Genomic DNA, 16,641 nt, shown 5'->3' on the forward strand with positions numbered 1-16,641 from the left:
CTGATGAGGACTGTTTGGCTGTTGAATCCCTTAGTATCCAAGGCAGCCATGTTTCTAACTGTGTCTTAATAGAGGGTGTTGTCTGTCTGTCTGTCTGTCTGATGCCCTGCTGTGTGTCTCAGATACAAGACTGTGATTGACGCCTGCTCCCTGCAGCCTGATGTAGACCTCCTGCCCTTCGGAGACCAGACGGAGATCGGAGAGAGGGTACTGAAACACTGGCTAAATTATTACATTATTAAAATCACCTCATTATTACTGTGGTTTTATATCACTGTCTATTTCCATCTTTTTGGGCACAAGCCCCATATCTTACCTCAGACACAATGGCATATTATACCAAGAACTAGTAGTGAACAGTGATTTGTGTCAAATTCCTTTGTGTACCTGGCTACTCTTCATAACGGTGTGTTTTTCTCCCAGGGCATCAACCTGAGTGGAGGCCAGAGACAGAGGATATGTGTGGCTCGGGCTCTCTACCAGAACACCAACATAGTCTTCCTGGTGAGTCAATGAATGATAAAGTGCTTTATCTATTGACTTCAATAGAGGATCCATTTCCTATTGAGTTCACTGGAAGAGGCTAGAAGCTCTCACTCAAGGATGCCTTCTCAGAATAGTCAGACAGAGCCAGGGTGTTCTAGGGTGTTCTCTTTGTGTTCTAGGGTGTTCTCTAGGTGTTATATGGTGTTCTAGACTGTTATCTAGGTGTTCTAGGGTGTTCTCTAGGTATTCTACAGTGTTCTCTGTGTTCTAGGGTGTTCTCTGGGTTTTCTATGGTGTTTTAGGGTGTTCACTAGGTATTCTAGGGTGTTCTCTAGGTGTTCTATGGTGTTCTCTATGTGTTTTAGGGTGTTCTCTATGTGTTTTAGGGTGTTCTCTATGTGTGTTAGGGTGTTCTCGGGTGTTCTATATGTGTTCTAGGGTGTTCTCTAGGTGTTCTAAGGTGTTCTAGGGTGTTCTCTAGAGTGTTCTCTAGGTGTTCTAGGGTGTTCTCTAGGTGTTCCAGGGAGAGCCAATTAGAGCCAAAGACAGGGACACCCTTTTCTATTCCCTAAACAGTACACTGCTTTTGGGACAGTTTGTGAGTAAGGATGGAACTATATCGGGAATAGGGTGTGATTTCAGAGGCAGCCAGGGAGATCCAGGGAGAGCCAGCCTGCCTCCCTCTGTATGGGAACGGGAGGAGCAGCAGGTGATATGGCTCTCTGTCCGCAGGCCTCTCTTGTAACCATACCATACTGCTGACAAGAGTTGTCATGCCGTTTACAGGCATCCCTCTGCTCTGCCATCTGGCCTGGCTAGCCATATACACACTCACACACGTACACACGTACACACATACACACGTACACACATACACACGTACACACACACACACACACACACACACGTACACACACACACACACACGTACACACACACACTTTCCAGTCTCTTGCTGCCACAGACAACTCTATGTCCATCTACATCCCATTTCTTCCAACTCCTGTGTGATGTCATCATGTGTTTGTGTTCCCACATCATTTCCTGTGGCAACTGTTAATTAGACGTCTAACCCCCGCCCCTGATACAGCATCTCTGGCTGTCATGGGATAGGACCCGGCACGTTTCTCCATACGTAGCTCAGCTCACACTGACAAATGTGCCAAATAAGGAAATACCACTCTAAAGTGCTGTATTAATACACAGTGGGACGGCAGAGTGAACACCCAGCTAGAAGCAACATCTATTAGCTAAGTACGTCTTTATGACGTCTTGTCTCCTAATGAGGTGTCTATCATGCTGTGTCTAATGATCTCAGACCTTCTGCCCTCAGGACTGTTTACGTGTCTCAGTGCTGTACAGTATACAGACTAGTTCATCCTAGGGTAATACATTGCCGTTTATTCAGGTTCCGGGGTCCTCTGGGAGCTAGGTTTGATTGACTGTATGTTCTGAAGTCATCTGAGACCTGTGTATTAAACGTGCTGTAACTTAATATGAATAAAGGATGATCTCCTGTTAAAAAAAACATAATTTTATCCACATCTTTCACTCCGATACGCTCTGATCTGATTGGATCGTCCATGTTGTCTCTGACCCCTGATCTCTGACCTTTTCTCTCAGGATGACCCGTTCTCAGCGCTGGACATCCACCTGAGTGACCACCTGATGCAGGAGGGCATCCTGAAGTTCCTACAGGATGATAAACGCACCGTGGTCCTGGTCACACACAAACTGCAGTACCTCATCCACGCTGACTGGGTGAGCATCTCAACAGTCTGGTGTGGATTCCTCTCTCACTGAACTCTCTACCATTTGCACTGGGTCTGTATTCATAAAGCATCTTAGAGTAGGAATGCTGCTGATATAGGATCAGTTTTTCCTTTTAGATCATAATAAAGAGTATTACACGGACGGGGCGGGGGACCTGATCCTAGATCAGCATTCCTACCCTGAGACGGTTTCTTTATAAGGGTCCTGATTTTACTCTGTGTCCCAGATCATAGCCATGAAGGATGGCTCAGTGCTGAGGGAAGGCACTCTGAAGGACATTCAGACTCATGATGTAGAGCTGTATGAACACTGGAAGACCCTGATGAACAGACAGGACCAGGAACTAGAGAAGGTCATATTCACTTCTTTCTCTCCTACTGACAGACTGTCTGTAACAGAGGAGGCTGGTGGGTGGAGTTATAGGAGGACGTGTAGGAGCTCATTGTAAAGGCTGGTATGGAACAGAGCCAACACATGGAAACAGCGTGTTTGACCATTCCATTTATTCCAGCCATTACAATGAGCCTGTCCTCCTATAACTCCTCCCACCAGCCTCCTCTGGTCTGTAATGTGTAGTGTAGCTAATTTACCTGCCAACCAACCAAACAACATTTGTATCTGTACTGCAGGACACTGAGATTGATAACTGTCAGACTGCTCTGGAGAGGAAGACCCTGAGAAGAGCTTTCTACTCCAGAGAGGCCAAGAACCAGGTCGACGATGACGAAGAAGGTGAAATGCATTGTCAACACTGTATCTCATACAAGTTCAGTTCTATTACAACATATGACAATAGTCCCTCATTCTCTCTTCCCTGACAGAGGAGGAAGAGGAGGAGGAAGATGACGACAACATGTCGATGACCACCAGTCGGCGCTCTAAGATCCCATGGAGGGTGTGCTGGCAGTACCTGTCCTCTGGTGGCTTCCTCATGGTCTTCCTCATGGTCTTCTCCAAGCTGCTGAAACACTCCGTCATGGTCGCCATCGACTACTGGCTGGCCGAATGGACTGCTAAAGGCAATGCCCTAGTCAATGGGACTGCTAATAGCGATGTCCCAGTCAATGGGACTGCTTATGACGATGCTAATGGATATGCCCCAGACTTTGGAAATGTTACAAGAGACTTTGTCAATGCCTCTGCAGCAGCTGTCTTCTCCAATCAGACAAACTCAGCGGTGAGATATGAACACCTTTCACTACCTGTACTCAGTGTTAGTGGAAGTGAGTAAGGCCTGTTGAAATCCTGTTATCTGACAGAATGTGTCTTTGTGGTGTATTATGTGGTTACTAGGCTGGTCAGCCTGATTCCTTCTATGTGTCTTTGGTGTATTTTACTAGGCTGGTCAACCTGACTCCTACTATGTGTCTTTGTGGTGTATTATGTGGTTACTAGGCTGCTCAACCTGACTCCTACTATGTGTCTTTGTGGTGTATTATGTGGTTACTAGGCTGCTCAACCTGACTCCTACTATGTGTCTTTGTGGTGTATTATGTGGTTACGAGGCTTGTCAGCCTGACTCCTACTATGTGTCTTTGTGGTGTATTATGTGGTTACTAGGCTGGTCAGCCTGACTCCTGCTATATGTCTTTGTGGTGTATTATGTGGTTACTAGGCTGGTCTGCCTGACTCCTACTATGTGTCTTTGTGGTGTATTATATGGTTACTAGGCTGGTCTGCCTGACTCTTACTATGTGTCTTTGTGGTGTATTATGTGGTTACGAGGCTTGTCAGCCTGACTCCTACTATGTGTCTTTGTGGTGTATTATGTGGTTACTAGGCTGGTCTGCCTGACTCCTACTATGTGCCAGTGTTTATCATCCTGTGTGGAGCTGGGATAGCCCTGTGTCTGATCACCTCTCTGACTGTGGAGTTCCTGGGTCTGTCTGCTGCTACCAACCTGCACCACAACCTGCTCAACAAGATCATCCACGCACCTATCAGGTACCCACGACACACCTCACCCATCAGGTACCCACGGCACACCTCACCTATCAGGTACCCACGACACACCTCACCTATCAGGTACCCACGACACACCTCACCCATCAGGTACCCACGACACACCTCACCCATCAGGTACCCAAGACACACCTCACCCATCAGATACCAATGACACACCTCACCCATCAGGTACCCACGACACACCTCACCCATCAGGTACCCACGACACACCTCACCTATCAGGTACCCACGACACATCTCACCCATCAGGTACCCACGACACACCTCACCCATCAGGTACCCACGACACACCTCACCTATCAGGTACCCACGACACACCTCACCTATCAGGTACCCACGACACACCTCACCCATCAGGTACCCACGACACACCTCACCCATCAGGTACCCACGACACACCTCACCCATCAGGTACCCACGACACACCTCACCCATCAGGTACCAATGACACACCTCACCCATCAGGTACCCACGACACATCTCACCTATCAGGTACCCACGACACACCTCACCCATCAGGTACCCACGACACATCTCACCTATCAGGTACCCACGACACCACTCACCTATCAGGTACCCACGACACCACTCACCTATCAGGTACCCACGACACAGCTCACCTATCAGGTACCCACGACACACCTCACCCATCAGGTACCCACGACACACCTCACCCATCAGGTACCCACGACACATCTCACCTATCAGGTACCCACGACACACCTCACCCATCTGGTACCCACGACACACCTCACCCATCAGGTACCCACGACACACCTCACCCATCAGGTACCCACGACACACCTCACCCATCAGGTACCCACGACACACCTCACCCATCAGGTACCAATGACACACCTCACCCATCAGGTACCCACGACACACCTCACCTATCAGGTACCCACGACACACCTCACCTATCAGGTACCCACGACACACCTCACCCATCAGGTACCAATGACACACCTCACCCATCAGGTACCAATGACACACCTCACCCATCAGGTACCCACGACACACCTCACCTATCAGGTACCCACGACACATCTCACCTATCAGGTACCCACGACACCCTCACCTATCAGGTACCCACGACACACCTCACCTATCAGGTACCCACGACACACCTCACCCATCAGGTACCCACGACACACCTCACCCATCAGGTACCCACGACACACCTCACCTATCAGGTACCCACGACACACCTCACCTATCAGGTACCCACGACACACCTCACCTATCAGGTACCCACGACACACCTCACCTATCAGGTACCCACGACACACCTCACCTATCAGGTACCCACGACACACCTCACCCATCAGGTACCCACGACACATCTCATCTATCAGGTACCCACGACACACCTCACCTATCAGGTACCCACGACACACCTCACCTATCAGGTACCCACGACACATGTCACCAACAGATTCTTATACTCTTTATGACATCATCTGTGTTTAAATAGAAGGGAACTGAATATAGTTGAACCAGAAAGAATGTGTTGAATAATTTACGATGTTTTTTTATTTAAATTATATTATTTTATATATTTTTCAGACTAATATTTGAAATAATATATATTTTGAATCTCTTTTCAGATTCTTTGACGTGACCCCCTTGGGCCAGATCCTGAACCGTTTCTCAGCTGACACCAACATCATAGATCAGGTGATTCTGAAAAGGATGTTCACCCTCAGTAGATTTATCTGTTGACTTATTTCAGTCAGGAGTATTAGGGTAAAGTACCCTAGCGGTTAAGAGTGTTGGGACAGTAACCAAATGGTCTCTGGTTCACATCCACAGCCGACTAAACCCTAATTTCTCCTGTAAGTCGCTCTAGATAAGAGCGACTGCCAAATGCCAAACATGTAAATGTTAAATGAGTACTGTGGGAATCCTCTACTCATGAAGCTGTCTGATGAAGGATCTGTCTTTGGTCATGGTGTGATTGGACAGACTCCAGTGCTGCTCTCCAGCTGGCCTTGCCCTGAGTGGCCTTAAGATTACAGCTCACACAAATATTAAGAGTTTATCAGTCATTTGCAGGCGTCAGAATTAGTCCATTGATGAGATGAGTCCACGTCCCACGTCATTACGTCCCTCAGGTGACCTCAGATCGTTAAAGAGGACGACATTGAGGTCCAGAGCGTAGGTCAGAAATGTAGCACTGACATGATACAATCTCCTCTCTCTCTCTCTTTCTCCCCCCCCCCTCTCTCTCTCTCTCTCTCTCTCTCTCTTTCTCTCTTTCTCTTCCCCCCTCTCTCTCTCTCTCTCTCTCTCTCTCTCTCTCTCTCTCTCTCTCTCTCTCTCTCTCTCTCTCTCTATCCCCCCTTTCTCCAGCACATCCCTCCTACCCTGGAGTCTTTGACCCGCTCCACTCTGCTCTGCCTGTCAGCCATCGGGGTCATAGCGTTCGTCACCCCAAGCTTCCTCATCGCTCTGGTTCCTCTGGCTGTGTCCTTCTACTTTATACAGAAGTACTTCCGGGTCGCCTCAAAGTGAGTTCACTGGGCAGACCTGGTCCATTTCAGCTCAATGTAGTTTCCTTTACAGTATCAGAAAAAGTATATATTCCATGTGCTTTTCGTCTCTGTTTCCACATTGTCCAGACTTTTCTTCATTTTCTCTCTCAGGGACCTTCAGGACTTAGATGACTCCACCCAGCTTCCTCTGCTCTGCCACTTCTCTGAGACTGCAGAGGGACTCACCACCATCCGAGCATTCAGGTCAGTGTACCATACACACACACATATGCGCGCACACACACACACACACACAGACAGAGTGACAGAGTGGAAATTTTGCCCAGAGCATCGTTACACAACATACTCAAGAAGCACTTATAGGTTTTAGGAAGGCAGTAACGCTGTACTCAGCCATCTGAAACTCGAAACAAAGTGCTGGATTTGTTGACACTGAAGGTTCATTTCTTTGCTTATATGTAATATTAGTGTGAATTAAACAACTTGAATCCCATCTAGAACTCTTCCAACCCATCCAGAACCATTCATTCATGGAGGAAGGAGGATATCACAAACCCAAATCTTTCTCTTGATCCACAATTACATGAATCCCACTCTAAACAGTTCACGAACATTCCTCCTTTTCCCCAGAATCGCGGTAATCCAGCATTAAACAGCTCTCACGGTTACTACCCCTCAGACAGCCTCTTCCTCCCTGAAGACTTCCTCATCTTGGCAGCACCGTGGCTTCTCTCTCTTTCTCTCTTGGTCCAATGTTAGATGTTAGATGTCACTTAGCTATGTAGCAGCCATGGTCCAACTCACATCCTCAGGCACGATAGTCCAGTCCTGAAACCATCCCACTTCAGTGTTTGTCTCACGGAGGCTCTATGAACCATGACCAGGCCTGGGACCTGGAGACGTGTGGGCTAACACAGTCTAGACGACGGGTTCAAACCTGGTAGGTATAAGCTATATTTATTTTGCATTTCTTCTTCAGACATGAATCTCGATTCAAGCAGAAGATGCTGGAGCTGACAGATACCAACAACACAGCATACCTGTTCCTCTCTGCTGCCAACCGCTGGTTGGAGGTCAGAACGGTGAGAGAATATTAATGCCCACGATTCAACCATGACATTATTAATAAGATATGGGACTATTGTAATAGTAATGGAATCCTACTGAATATTCAACACAATACTCCCTGGTTTCTTATCACACTGAGCTGCAAAATTAGAAGATATGACTTTAAGATAAATGCTGTTTTGAATTCACAACTTCAAATTCTCTCTCTCTCTCCGTCTAACTATCTTATCTGTCTCTCTTTCTCTCCCAGGACTACCTGGGTGCTGTCATTGTGTTAACAGCAGCAGTAGCCTCAATATGGAGCTCTGGCAAGAACCTTCCCTCTAGCATGGTGGGGTTAGGCCTGACCTACGCCCTTACAGTGAGTCACCGTCTCCCCAATGTCACACAAACATGAATGTACCCACAGCACAGAAACAGGATCAACTTCATCAGATGAGAATCTTTTTCATAACAGGCCCTTATTCACCTGGATCTGATTGTAGTTGTATTGCCCATTCAGACGTTTACAAGATGTCAAGGCAGCAAGTATTTAGACAACGTATTCAGTAGACCATTTATGGAACTGTACAGAGAAGGACTGCATCAGTCACATTAATGAGAGGAGTATTGTTGCCAGTCCTTTGTAGAGAAGGGATATTTTTAATAGATGGATTGTATTCCTCTCCCACTGACAGAAGATGTGAAACAATAGAAGCTGTATTGTCCTCAGCATTCATCTTTGTTTTTACTGTAACAAAAACCCACAGTATTTTTTTCTGTGGGCTTATCACTCCTCAGAGAGCATAGCCCATCCACGACTCTTCTCCATAGTACTCTCTTCTGACTGATCAGCCTTTTATGTATTCTTCTCAACCATTAAATACCTTTGGTTTACCTCAGATTGTCCAAGGCAAGGGGGAAAAAAGACTCCCACTCAGACATATTAGAATAATAATAATAACAATTATTATAATTAATAGTAGTATTATGTCTATACCTAGTAATGATACTTCATAGAACATGGATGAAATATATATTGTGTTTACCTCCCGTTACCCAGGTGACCAACTACCTGAACTGGGTGGTGAGGAACCTGGCTGACTTAGAGGTCCAGATGGCTGCTGTCAAGAAGGTCAACAGCTTCCTGAGTACAGAGTCTGAGAACTACGAAGGCTCCATGGGTAAACTAAACACACTCCCACACCAAATGCTGCTTCCCAATACCCTGGAGTCTCTTGTGACAGAAGCTGGACAGTGCACACGCAAGATTTGGTTTAAAATAGTCAGCAGTCAATAGAACAGGGTAATGGAATCCTGCTGAAACACACAGTCAATAGAACAGGGTAATGGAATCCTGCTGAAACGCACAGTCAATAGAACAGGGTAATGGAATCCTGCTGAAACACACAGTCAATAGAACAGGGTAATGGAATCCTGCTGAAACACACAGTCAATAGAACAGGGTAATGGAATCCTGCTGAAACACACAGTCAATAGAACAGGGTAATGGAATCCTGCTGAAACACACAGTCAATAGAACAGGGTAATGGAATCCTGCTGAAACACACAGTCAATAGAACAGGGTAATGGAATCCTGCTGAAACAAACAGTCAATAGAACAGGGTAATGGAATCCTGCTGAAACACACAGTCAATAGAACAGGGTAATGGAATCCTGCTGAAACACACAGTCAATAGAACAGGGTAATGGAATCCTGCTGAAACACACAGTCAATAGAACAGGGTAATGGCATCCTGCTGAAACACACAGTCAATAGAACAGGGTAATGGAATCCTCCTGAAACACACAGTCAATAGAACAGGGTAATGGAATCCTGCTGAAACACACAGTCAATAGAACAGGGTAATGGAATCCTGCTGAAACACACAGTCAATAGAACAGGGTAATGGAATCCTGCTGAAACACACAGTCAATAGAACAGGGTAATGGAATCCTGCTGAAACACAGTCAATAGAACAGGGTAATGGAATCCTGCTGAAACACACAGTCAATAGAACAGGGTAATGGAATCCTGCTGAAACACAGTCAATAGAACAGGGTAATGGAATCCTGCTGAAACACACAGTCAATAGAACAGGGTAATGGAATCCTGCTGAAACACACAGTCAATAGAACAGGGTAATGGAATCCTGCTGAAACACACAGTCAATAGAACAGGGTAATGGAATCCTGCTGAAACACACAGTCAATAGAACAGGGTAATGGAATCCTGCTGAAACACACAGTCAATAGAACAGGGTAATGGAATCCTGCTGAAACACACAGTCAATAGAACAGGGTAATGGAATCCTGCTGAAACACACAGTCAATAGAACAGGGTAATGGAATCCTGCTGAAACACACAGTCAATAGAACAGGGTAATGGAATCCTGCTGAAACACACAGTCAATAGAACAGGGTAATGGAATCCTGCTGAAACACACAGTCAATAGAACAGGGTAATGGAATCCTGCTGAAACACACAGTCAATAGAACAGGGTAATGGAATCCTGCTGAAACACAGTCAATAGAACAGGGTAATGGAATCCTGCTGAAACACACAGTCAATAGAACAGGGTAATGGAATCCTGCTGAAACACACAGTCAATAGAACAGGGTAATGGAATCCTGCTGAAACACACAGTCAATAGAACAGGGTAATGGAATCCTGCTGAAACACACAGTTCAAAATATGATCATCATCTCTGCTCATGCTATTTGAAAAGTCCCTCACAAAATGAAATCCATAGATGTTCAACTAAGCACTGTCCCATGACAGACTGTAGCTGGCCAGTGTGCTGCATAATTTGGTTCTGTGTTCCGAGATCAAATTAAATAAAATACAATTGTATTTGTCACATGCGCCGAATACAACAGGTGTAGACTTTACAGTGAAATGTTTACTTACAAGCCCTTAACCAACAATGCAGTTAAGAAGAATACCTACAAAAATAAGAAATTAAAGTAACAAATAATTAAAGAGCAGCAGTAAAATAACAATAGCGAGGCTTTATACAGATTAAGTCTATAGTAAAGGGGCAGCAGGTAGCCTAACAGCGAGGATGGCTCAACATAGTCTAGGCTTCTACACGTCTATAAGGACTATATTTAAAAATCCATGGCAATAGAACAGTCAACCGCACAGGGCAACAATCTGACAGTATGGTAACGTCTTTAGATTTACAGTGTGGGGCAGAACGACCTGACACAGACGGTGTTTCTCCTCCCGAATTCCAACATAATTTCTCTAGTGTGTCTCTGTGGAGTTTACAATAGTCCCGTTACGGGTCTCCTTCCAAAGCAACATCGAAGTTTATGTGATGTGCTGTTGCCATGGCGATGTTAAAAAAGAAGAGAAGGGGTCATGTCTCTTGGGAGAGGAAGATAAGAGGGCTAGAACTAAGGGAGGAGGAGGGGGGAGAGTTATTGGGGAACAACTAGGAGGTGAGATTGAAGAGGGAGGAGAGGAGAAGGAGGAGCAGGAGGGACAGAGTTCTTGTGGAACAACGAGGAGGTGGGATTGAAGAGGGAGGAGAGGAGGAGGAGAGGGAGGAGAGCTTCTTGAGGAGGAAGAGATGGATGAGAGGGAGGAGAGAGTCCCCCATCTCTAGAGCCGTGGCCCTGCTAGAGTCCTGTGGTCAAAGCACCCCTGCCAGAGTGGGCTGTCCTCCTACACTGTGACGTAATGGAAAGTTTGGCCCTGATAGCAATACAACGATAATGAGTGGCGCTTGTCCAAGCAACGAGCTGTCATCTTGCCCTGTTTTTTCATCCTTCCCTTTGATTCATTTAGTCCTTTTGTTTCCTCTGCGTCCGTTCGAAGCTCTTAAGTCATGAGGAGAACCACCAACCCTTATTTTAAGGACTGCATGCATGGTTTTAGCAGTAAAACACAGACTACTTTTGAAGTAGCTAAATGCTGCAGTCTAAACAGACCAGAGCCTGGTCACAGTAGGAAGAGTGGTCCTGAGTAGCACTTAGGGCACCACTTTTGACAAAGAGACCTCTGTTTACTGCATCGTCAGTTGTGTGACTGTCCCCAAATTCACTACTCTATGACTGTCCTGGATGTCCTACTGTATGACTGTCCTTGATGTACTACTGTATGACTGTCCTTGATGTACTACTGTATGAGTGTGCTGGATGTCCTACTGTATGACTGTCCTGGATGTACTACTCTATGACTGTCCTGGATGTCCTACTGTATGACTGTCCTGAATGTACTACTGTATGACTGTCCTGGATATACTACTGTATGACTGTCCTGGATGTACTACTGTATGACTGTCCTGGATGTCCTACTGTATGACTGTCCTGGATGTCCTACTGTATGACTGTACTGGATGTACTACTGTATGACTGTCCTGGTTGTCCTACTGTATGACTGTCCTGGATGTCCTACTGTATGACTGTCCTGGATGTCCAACTGTATGACTGTCCTGGTTGTCCTACTGTATGACTGTCCTGGATGTCCTACTGTATGACTGTCCTGGATGTACTACTGTATGACTGTCCTGGATGAACTACTGTATGACTGTGCTGGATGTCCTACTGTATGACTGTCCTGGTTGTCCTACTGTATGACTGTCCTGGATGTCCTACTGTATGACTGTCCTGGTTGTCCTACTGTATGACTGTCCTGGATGTCCTACTGTATGACTGTCCTGGATGTCCTACTGTATGACTGTGCTGGATGTCCAACTGTATGACTGTCCTGGATGTCCTACTGTATGACTGTCCTGGATGTCCTACTGTATGACTATCCTGGTTGTCCTACTGTATGACTGTCCTCGATGTCATACTGTATGACTGTCCTGGATGTCCAACTGTATGACTGTCCTGGTTGTCCTACTGTATGACTGTCCTGGATGTCCTAATGTATGACTGTCCTGGATGTACTACTGTATGACTGTCCTGGATGAACTACTGTATGACTGTGCTGGATGTCCTACTGTATGACTGTCCTGGTTGTCCTACTGTATGACTGTCCTGGATGTCCTACTGTATGACTGTCCTGGATGTCCTACTGTATGACTGTCCTGGTTGTCCTACTGTATGACTGTCCTGGATGTCCTACTGTATGACTGTCCTGGATGTCCTACTGTATGACTGTCCTGGATGTCCTACTGTATGACTGTGCTGGATGTCCAACTGTATGACTGTCCTGGATGTCCAACTGTATGACTGTCCTGGATGTCCTACTGTATGACTGTCCTGGATGTCCTACTGTATGACTGTCCTGGATGTCCAACCGTATGACTGTCCTGGATGTCCAACTGTATGACTGTCCTGGATGTCCTACTGTATGACTGTCCTGGATGTACTACTGTATGACTGTCCTGGATGTCCTACTGTATGACTGTCCTGGATGTCCAACTGTATGACTGTGCTGGATGTCCAACTGTATGACTGTCCTGGATGTCCTACTGTATGACTGTCCTGGATGTCCTACTGTATGACTGTACTGGATGTACTACTGTATGACTGTCCTGGATGTCCTACTGTATGACTGTCCTGGAAGTCCTACTGTATGACTATCCTGGTTGTCCTACTGTATGACTGTCCTGGATGTCATACTGTATGACTGTCCTGGATGTCCAACTGTATGACTGTCCTGGATGTCCAACCGTATGACTGTCCTGGATGTCCTACTGTATGACTGTCCTGGATGTCCTACTGTATGACTGTCCTGGATGTCCTACTGTATGACTGTCCTGGATGTCCAACTGTATGACTGTGCTGGATGTCCTACTGTATGGGTTATTGTGCCGTGGGCTATAACTAGGGCCCAGAGTTTTTCTGTTCCTGTCAAGGAAAAACTGCTATCCCTAGTTATTGTGTGTGATCACAGTATATAATTACACATCTCATTCATGTTTTGTTAATGGTGGACTATATGTGTTCTGTCCAGATACCTCCCAGGTCCCCGAGGACTGGCCCCAGCACGGCGAGATAAAGATCCAGGATCTGTGTGTCCGTTACGACCCCCTTCTGAAGCCTGTCCTCAAACACGTTAATGCCTACATCAACCCCGGACAGAAGGTAAGTAACAGCCCTGTGTCTTAACGCGACTGTGAGATGGCACATTGTTGCTGTAGCTTCAATAAAGATCACATTTAGGGAGCTAAGCAACCCTGGACAGAAGGTAAGTCACACCCGCTCACAGAGCCCTCCCCTTAACGCAACTGTGACTTCACACGTTGTTCCTGACTATATCGCTGAATAAAGATCACAAAGCAGTGAAAAGCAAGCGGACGTTTACTTTCTGTTTGAATCACAGCCCTGTGCCTAAACTCAACTGTGTGTTGACACATAGTGAAGAAACGTACTAGTTGGTGGCGGCGACTCCGTGTGGCGTACGTCTTACAGCTTTCGGCACACATGTCCGTTCTCTCAGGGCAGTGTTACTGTACCTCAGCAGACTCCTGCTATCTGACCTGATGAGGCTGCTTCACTTCTGCTGTGAGGAGCCTGAATGCAGATACACAGGGAGAGAGAGAATCCAGTCCAGAGCAGAGAAGCAGAGATACAGAGCTACTAGAACTCCTGCTGAGACCGTGTTCTTCAGTCCTGGTCCTAGAGAGACACGGGTTGTGCAGGCTTTTGATCCAGCCCAGTACCAACACACCACCGGAGGTTGGTGGCACCTTAATTGGGGAGGACGGGCTCGTGGTAATGACTGGAGCGGAACAGGTAGAATGGTATCAAATACATCAAACACATGGTTTGATGCCCTTCCATTCACTCCATTCCAGCCATTATTATGAGCCGTCCTCCCCTCAGCAGCCTCCACTGCAACACACATTATTCAACTGATTGAGTAGTTCATGGAGCCCTTGACTTGTTGAATCGGGTGTGTTAGTTCATGCTGGGCTGGAACAATAGCCAGGACTGAAGTAGGTGTTCTAGTATCTCTCTTTGACGCTGTGCTCTGTAAGCAGGGCTGGATATTAGGTATCTCTCTATCTGTGAGTGCTCTGTAAGCAGGGCTGGATATTAGGTATCTCTCTCTCTGTGTATCTGTGAGTGCTCTGTAAGCAGGGCTGGATATTAGGTATCTCTCTATCTGTGTATCTGTGAGTGCTCTGTAAGCAGGGCTGGATATTAGGTATCTCTCTATCTGTGTATCTGTGAGCGCTCTGTAAGCAGGGCTGGATATTAGGTATCTCTCTATCTGTGTATCTGTGAGTGCTCTGTAAGCAGGGCTGGATATTAGGGATCTCTCTATCTGTGTATCTGTGAGTGCTCTGTAAGCAGGGCTGGATATTAGGTATCTCTCTATCTGTGTCTCTGTGAGTGCTCTGTAAGCAGGGCTGGATATTAGGTATCTCTCTATCTGTGTATCTGTGAGTGCTCTGTAAGCAGGGCTGGATATTAGGTATCTCTCTATCTGTGTCTCTGTGAGTGCTCTGTAAGCAGGGCTGGATATTAGGTATCTCTCTATCTGTGTATCTGTGAGTGCTCTGTAAGCAGGGCTGGATATTAGGTATCTCTCTATCTGTGTATCTGTGAGTGCTCTGTAAGCAGGGCTGGATATTAGGTATCTCTCTATCTGTATCTGTGAGTGTTTTATAAGCAGGGCTGGTTAATATGTATCTCTATATCTGTATCTGTGAGTGTTTTATAAGCAGGGCTGGTTAATATGTATCTCTATATCTGTATCTGTGAGTGTTTTATAAGCAGGGCTGGTTAATATGTATCTCTGTATCTGTGAGTGTTTTATAAGCAGGGCTGGTTAATATGTATCTCTCTATCTGTATCTGTGAGTGTTTTATAAGCAGGGCTGGTTAATATGTATCTCTATATCTGTATCTGTGAGTGTTTTATAAGCAGGGCTGGTTAATATGTATCTCTATATCTGTATCTGTGAGTGTTTTATAAGCAGGGCTGGTTAATATGTATCTCTATATCTGTATCTGTGAGTGTTTTATAAGCAGGGCTGGTTAATATGTATCTCTATATCTGTATCTGTGAGTGTTTTATAAGCAGGGCTGGTTAATATGTATCTCTATATCTGTATCTGTGAGTGTTTTATAAGCAGGGCTGGATAATATGTATCTCTATATCTGTATCTGTGAGTGTTTTATAAGCAGGGCTGGTTAATATGTATCTCTATATCTGTATCTGTGAGTGTTTTATAAGCAGGGCTGGTTAATATGTATCTCTATATCTGTATCTGTGAGTGTTTTATAAGCAGGGCTGGATAATATGTATCTCTATATCTGTATCTGTGAGTGTTTTATAAGCAGGGCTGGATATTAGGTATCTCTATATCTGTATCTGTGAGTGTTTTATAAGCAGGGCTGGATATTAGGTATCTCTATATCTGTATCTGTGAGTGTTTTATAAGCAGGGCTGGATATTAGGGATCTCTATATCTGTATCTGTGAGTGTTTTATAAGCAGGGCTGGTTAATATGTATCTCTATATCTGTATCTGTGAGTGTTTTATAAGCAGGGCTGGATATTAGGTATCTCTATATCTGTATCTGTGAGTGTTTTATAAGCAGGGCTGGTTAATATGTATCTCTATATCTGTATCTGTGAGTGTTTTATAAGCAGGGCTGGATATTAGGGATCTCTATATCTGTATCTGTGAGTGTTTTATAAGCAGGGCTGGATATTAGGGATCTCTATATCTGTATCTGTGAGTGTTTTATAAGCAGGGCTGGATATTAGGGATCTCTATATCTGTATCTGTGAGTGTTTTATAAGCAGGGCTGGTTAATATGTATCTCTATATCTGTATCTGTGAGTGTTTTATAAGCAGGGCTGGATATTAGGGATCTCTATATCTGTATCTGTGAGTGTTTTATAAGCAGGGCTGGATATTAGGGATCTCTATATCTGTATCTGTGAGTGTTTTATAAGCA

At 45.6% G+C, this 16,641-nt stretch overlaps 1 protein-coding gene across 4 annotated transcripts in view; it reads left to right on the forward strand.

The window, feature by feature from the left end:
- Positions 1–16,641, forward strand: part of LOC139533713 (ATP-binding cassette sub-family C member 9-like) — a 47,364-nt gene that overhangs the window by 16,684 nt on the left and 14,039 nt on the right. For all 4 annotated transcript variants that reach the window (XM_071332021.1, XM_071332024.1, XM_071332025.1 and 1 more), the window contains 14 exons: positions 123–207; positions 424–504; positions 2,110–2,247; positions 2,486–2,611; positions 2,889–2,991; positions 3,081–3,436; positions 4,040–4,203; positions 5,832–5,901; positions 6,577–6,734; positions 6,870–6,962; positions 7,699–7,801; positions 8,038–8,148; positions 8,830–8,950; positions 13,681–13,811. In XM_071332021.1, the coding sequence (XP_071188122.1) occupies positions 123–207; positions 424–504; positions 2,110–2,247; positions 2,486–2,611; positions 2,889–2,991; positions 3,081–3,436; positions 4,040–4,203; positions 5,832–5,901; positions 6,577–6,734; positions 6,870–6,962; positions 7,699–7,801; positions 8,038–8,148; positions 8,830–8,950; positions 13,681–13,811 (1,840 nt within the window). The remainder of the gene's footprint in view (positions 1–122; positions 208–423; positions 505–2,109; positions 2,248–2,485; positions 2,612–2,888; positions 2,992–3,080; positions 3,437–4,039; positions 4,204–5,831; positions 5,902–6,576; positions 6,735–6,869; positions 6,963–7,698; positions 7,802–8,037; positions 8,149–8,829; positions 8,951–13,680; positions 13,812–16,641) is intronic.

The sequence above is a fragment of the Salvelinus alpinus genome, chromosome 11, assembly GCF_045679555.1.
Source record: "Salvelinus alpinus chromosome 11, SLU_Salpinus.1, whole genome shotgun sequence".
Lineage (NCBI taxonomy): Eukaryota > Metazoa > Chordata > Actinopteri > Salmoniformes > Salmonidae > Salvelinus > Salvelinus alpinus.